Genomic DNA, 6,036 nt, shown 5'->3' with positions numbered 1-6,036 from the left:
GTCCATGGGATTTTCCAGGCAAGAGTACTGGAGTGGGTTGCCATCAACCTTGGCATCAGTTCAGTTCAGTCCCTCAGTCGTGTCCGACTCTTTGTGACCCCATGAATCGCAGCACGCCAGGCCTCCCTATCCATCACCATCTCCCGGAGTTCACTCAGACTCACGTCCATCGAGTCAGTGATGCCATCCAGCCATCTCATCCTCGGTCGTCCCCTTCTCCTCCTGCCCCTAATCTCTCCCAGCATCAGAGACTTTTCCAGTGAGTCAACTCTTCGCATGAGGTGGCCAAAGTACTGGAGCTTCAGCTTCAGCATCATTCCTTCCAAAGAAATCCCAGGGCTGATCTCCTTCAGAATGGACTGGTTGGCTCTCCTTGCAGTCCAAGGGACCCTCAAGAGTCTTCTCCAACACCACAGTTCAAACGCATCAATTCTTTGGCGCTCAGCCTTCTTCACAGTCCAACTCTCACATCCATACATGACCGCAGGAAAAACCATAGCTTTGACTAGACGGACCTTAGTCGGCAAAGTAATGTCTCTGCTTTTGAATATACTATTTAGGTTGGTCATAACTTTTCTTCTAAGGAGTAAGTGTCTTTTAATTTCATGGCTGCAGTCACCATCTGCAGTGATTTTGGAGCCCCCCAAAATAAAGTCTGACACTGTTTCCACTGTTTCCCCATCTATTTCCCATGAAGTGATAGGACCGGATGCCATGACCTTGGCATAAGAGCAGAGAAATCCTGGAAGAGGTGGTGAAGGAACGTAGGACGAATTCCTCAAAGGTCCCTGGTCCGCGTACCTTCCAGGCCCAGCCCCTTTCGGCTGGGGCTAGGAGGGCGCGGCCCCGCCCTCGACCCCGCCCCTTCAGCTCCGCGGAACACGCCCCGCCCCGCTTTGGCCCCGCCCTCCCCTGGGCTCGGCTGCGCGCGCACCGCCCCTCGCACCAGTGCGCGCGCGCGGCCCCGCCCCATTCCCCGCCGGCGCTCGGAGCCCGAGTCCGCGGGAAGATGGCGGCCCCGCTCATCCCCCTTTCCCAGCAGGTACGGGCCAGACGGGCGAGGGTGCGGCGTTGCCGTGCGGGGCGCGAGGCGGGCGCTGCGGGGAGGCCTAGGCGCGGGGAGGCTCAGCTGGGTGGCGGCGGCTCGCGCTGAGGGCTCCCGGCGGAGAGCGGGCGAGTGGGCGGGCGGTCCTGAAGGTGACAGGCCGGTCCGGCCCGCGGCCTCCCGCACCGAAGCGACCCTCTGCGGACGGCGACCCCGCAGGCAGGGCCGCATCGCTTGTCCGCTCCGTCCGGCGCCCGGGATTCTCCGCAGCTTCCAGGCCGGGTGAGGCATGGCAGCATTCGGCTGCCTCCCGGGGAGGTGGGCGAGGGGCACCAGCATTTTTGCGGGTGCGGCGGCCCCGCGGGTCTTTGTCTCCTGTCGGGTCTCAGCGCCGCGGCGGCCAGCATCTCCGCCGCGGTGCAGGGCAGAGCCCCGCCGGAGCCGGGACCCACCGGCATTGCGAGCCCGGACTCGTCTCTTCCCTTGGGAGCCCCTTCCGCCACCCCTGCGCTGTGAAAGGGAGGTGGGGGTCTCAAGTCTCCGGACTCCTTGTTGTGCCTCAGATCAGCCTGATGCTCTTACCGAGGGGCAGTGTCAGTGGCGCGACACAGACCTGAAATAAGAGCCGTGCGCAGCAGCCCTGCCTTCTGGGAGGCACGTTCATTCATTTATCCACCCTTCAAATGTGCGTAGGGCCAGGTGCTGGGAGCGCAGCAGTCACCCAGACTAACAAGGTCGCTGCTCTCCTGGAGGTGACACTCTCGTGGGACCTAGAAACTACCCATGTCCTGCTAATAACAGCTGCCCTTATTTGCTGAATTTCTGTGTCGTACCAAGCACCGAATTATGTGCAGTTTGCCAGAATGATCTAGCACAGCGCTGGGATTCAGAGTTGAGGATACAGGGTCACATTATCACGTGTTCAGATCTTGGCTCTGGGTCTTACTCCTCTGGGTGTCCTTGGATGACGCCCTTATCTTCTCCATGCCTCAGTAACCGTATTTGGAAAATGGGAATGTTAAAAAAGTATTGGGATCAGGTGAAAATTAAGCATGTCAAGTGCTTATAGCAGTGCTTGTCACATCAGCATCACTCAGTGATCCTGTAATTAGGACCATTATTTACTTCTCTGGCAGATTGGGACATTTGGAAGTAGTGATGACGGCAGTGAGAATGCCCAACCCCGGAAGAGCTCTTAGGCAGGTTGTCATGACTGGTCACCTGATCCATGGAGAGAGATGGTGCCTACTTGCTAGATATTGCCAGAACTAGCCAATTTGTAACACTGTCACTAAATTCAAAGCCCTGGAGACCCGTGGTTATTAAATAACAGATGTAAAAGTGCTCTGTAAGCTATTAAGTGCCCTGCAGATGTTGCATATTATTATTACTAGCCAGTCGCTACATTTTAGGGTATTGGGGGGGGAGTGAAACACACAGAGGCTCATTTAATGATGAAACGCCTCTGATTTTTAAAGCTTCTGATCCAAATGACACTTGCCTTAATTTGCACTTTGATGACAGTAGCTAATGTTAATTGAGTGCTTTAGAGTTTATTAAATAATTTCTAACTTGTGCTTATCCACACAACAAAGAGAGGGGATTCTGTACCGATGAAGGATTAGCTTTAGAGAAAGGCAGTGGTTTTTAGAGAAAGGCTGCTGTGAGGTCCTGTGTGAAAACCTGAATCCGGTCATGTGATTCACCTGCTTAGAATCCTTTAGACTAAAGTCCTAATCCCCTCCCCCCACCAACACCACCACCTCCCCGCCACCCCGCAGGCATCCCTGGTGGTCAGGTAGGCCTGTCAGCCTCTCCTGCCTCTTCCCCAGTCTGGCACCCACACCGCAGCCCTTCTTGCGGCTTTTCTCCTCCTCCCATAGCCTAAGCTCTGTCTGTCCTTCCGGTGTCCTGCAGGCTGTTCCTCCTTTCTGAAGCGTCCGTCCCTGTTACTTCCCTTGATGCTGCCAAAGCCTGGCTCCCTTCAGGTGGCAGCTCACGTGTTGTTCTTCTGAGAGGCCTTCGCTGCCTACCTGTCCTAAGCCCCCGTCGCGCAGCAGCGTGCCTCCCTGACACCACCCATTGGCACCAGTCGTGGTCCACAGAGGTCTGAGGGTCTCTCTGCATTGTCCCCATTCGACCAGGCGCAGGCCTCTTGCTCAGTGCCCCTGCCTCTGTGCTCAGCACCCAGGGGGTGGCAGGTAAACCCGGGAAGCAAGGACCGAGGAGTTACACCACCCAGAACCCTTCATGGACAGCCTTTCTTCTCTCCGTCTGGCCAGGGATCTGGGCCTTGAGGGTAGGGAGCTCCACAGCGTGGGTCTCCTGGTCTCTGACAAGTTCAGGGCCTCCATTGCCTGGTGTGGTTTTTCCTGTTCCTTTCTCAGTACGTTTGTTGAATGATGACATGGCCAGACTTTCTTCCTTGGATAATCCTGTCAACCATTCACACTTGTTAAGTGAAGCGCTGCACCACGGATTCCTGTCGACCCACACCTACCAGGCGCTTCCAGTCTAGCTGAGGGCCTCCCCAAAGTTCATGATTATTACTGGGGAAGCATGGATCTAATTCCAAGATAGTTTCTGTTTGGGGGCAGTAGGGGAGCCCCCTCTGGATCAGGAGGCCCTGAGCTGGCTGGGTTGAGGTGTAGGGCACCCTTGGAATGTGAATGGCCAGTTGAAGATGAGTGAAGCTGGTGGCCAGTGAGTTTGTGGAATGTGGGGTGTTTTTCCTTTGCCTCCAGGCCTGTCTGGGTTTTTCTTATCAGCCTTATTCCGGCTCTGCTCCCTACTCAGCCGCATCTGTGATGTCTTCTCCCCATATAGTCGCTGCTGACCCTGAATATAAATCTTGTCAATCTGAGGAGTGGATAGTTCTCCCTCTAACAGTGATTTTTTTCCCCCTCCATCAGCATCTCGTTGATTTTTCTTTCTCCCAGGCCCCCTTTGCCTCTCCTCTTGTGGCCCCCTGGAAGTGCACCCGTGTTCCTTGCCGCCTCTGTCCCAGGTGCTCTTGTAGTTTGCCAGCCGCCTTGCTGACCTTAACCCGTGTGACCTGTCTTTGGGGCTGGTCCTCCCCGAGCCCTGCGGCACTTGACAGTTCTGTAGCCCGCCCTCAGCCTTTACCGTCTTCTCTTCTCTCCTGCTTGCATCCTTTCTTTCTGTGTGTTCCCGCCTCTCCCACCCCAGACCCCATGGCCAGAACCTCATGCTGTGACCTCCCGACGAACGCTGTCTGTCCCAGAGGCCTCTTTGGTGGGGTCTCCCCTCAGCTCCACCGGGAGTTGTCCCCCCTGTACCTTACGTGGCCCCCAGACCCAAGGAGCAGTGGTAACGGAAGGAGAGCGTTGGGCTCAGTGGCAATGAGTCTGCCCAGTGCTCATGGAGTTCCTTCTTCCTTCCTTTCCCCTTCGTCGTAAGTTTCTTTTTAAAAAATATTTATTTTTATTTTGCTCATTTTGCGCTGTGCCGGGCGTTCGTTGCTGCGCGCAGCTTGCTTTAGCTGTGGCTGGCGGGGCCCCTCTCGCTGTGGTCCACAGGCTACTCGTTGCGGCGGCTTCTCTTGCTGTGGAGCACAGGCTCTAGACGCCTGGGCTCAGTGGCTGCGGCTTGCAGGCTCCAGAGCACAGGCTTGGTAGTTGTGGCACACAGCTTAGTCGCGCCTCACTTCTTTTTAAAGTGTGCCACTGTCCGAGAAGCTTTTATTCCCATTTTACAAACAGGAAACGGAGACTCAGAGAGATGAAGTATTACTCACTTGCTGAAGTCCCATTGCTGGTGAGTGCAGAGATGGAGTTGCACCCACTTCTGTCTCCCTGCAGAGCCCTGCAGTTTCTGCTCTTCCAGGTGGCCCACTGGGAACCCACCCACAGCATCATCCAGCAGATGTGTCTGGAATGACGGCTGAGGGCTTGGGACACTTGTTTGTCCTTTCCTCCCTTGTTTTTCCCTCCAAAGTCATCTCTAGTTTCTATATCTCACTCAAATGCTAATGCGGTATAACTTGGGGGTGGATGGGGGTGGAGAGTCGGGTTTTAGAGTAAATCTGGCTCATCCTGTAAGATCCAGAGATCCCGGCTGTCTCTCTTAGTGACCTGCATCAACCTGGTTTTTGTTGACTATGTGGCTCCCAGTCACGCAAAGAGCATGTAAGTTTTGTCTCTTCTGCCCCAGCTTTAAGCTTTAAAACAACTTTTCCCATGCCTAGTTCTTAATCCCAATCAGCTGATTGGGGAAGTGAGTGAGCATCTTTGATCAGATGTACTGAATAGAGGGTTTTTCCAGTAGTCGTGTGTGGATGTGAGAGTTGGACTAGAAAGAAAGCTGAGTCCTGAAGACTTGATGCTTTTGAACTGTGCTGTTGGAGAAGACTCTTGAGAGTCCTTTGGACTGCAAGGAGATCCAACCAGTCCATCCTAAAGGAAGTCAATCCTGAATATTCATTGAAAGGACTGATGCTGAAGCTGAAACCCCAATACTTGGGCCTCCTGATGCGAAGAGCTGACTCATTGGAAAAGACCTTGATGCTGGGAAAGATTGAAGGCAGGAGGAGAAGGGGATGACAGAAGATGAGATGGTTGGATGGCATCACCGACTCAGTGGACATGAGTTTGAGTAAACTCCGGGAGTTGATGATGTACAGGGAAGCCCGGCGTGCTGCAGTCCATGGGGTCGCAAAGAGTCGGACATGACTGAGCAACTGAACTGAACTGGACTGAACTGAACTGGATAGAGTGCACTTCCCAGGTGGCACTAGTGGTAAAGAACCCGCCTGCCAGTGCATAAGAGTCTTGGGTTCAATCCCTGGGTCGGGAAGACCCCCTGGAGAAGGGCAGGGCAGCCCACTCCAGTATTCTTGCCTGGAGAATCCCATGGACGAGGGAGCCTGGTGAGCTGTGGCCCGCAGTGTTGCAAACAGTCAGATGTGACTGAGGCGGCCTAACACGCGCGCACTGGATAGAGTGTCCACTCTCTGGTGCCTCAGGCTGTGC

General features: G+C 54.8%; 1 protein-coding gene across 10 annotated transcripts in view; it reads left to right on the top strand.

Moving 5' to 3' along the window:
• Positions 954–6,036, top strand: part of EPS15L1 (epidermal growth factor receptor pathway substrate 15 like 1) — a 106,721-nt gene continuing 101,638 nt past the window's right edge. For 6 of the 10 annotated variants that reach the window (XM_018051337.1, XM_018051340.1, XM_018051341.1 and 3 more), the window contains exon 1: positions 969–1,042. In XM_018051337.1, coding sequence (XP_017906826.1) covers positions 1,010–1,042 — 33 coding nt within the window. In that variant the 5' untranslated portion in view covers positions 969–1,009. Of the gene's footprint in view, positions 1,043–6,036 lie in introns of all 10 variants that reach the window. The other 4 variants (XM_018051342.1, XM_018051339.1, XM_018051336.1 and 1 more) reach the window with 1 other exon arrangement.

The sequence above is a fragment of the Capra hircus genome, chromosome 7, assembly GCF_001704415.2.
Source record: "Capra hircus breed San Clemente chromosome 7, ASM170441v1, whole genome shotgun sequence".
NCBI lineage: Eukaryota > Metazoa > Chordata > Mammalia > Artiodactyla > Bovidae > Capra > Capra hircus.
The sequence above is the reverse complement of the archived record's forward strand: the minus strand, read 5'-3'. Positions and strand labels throughout refer to the sequence as shown.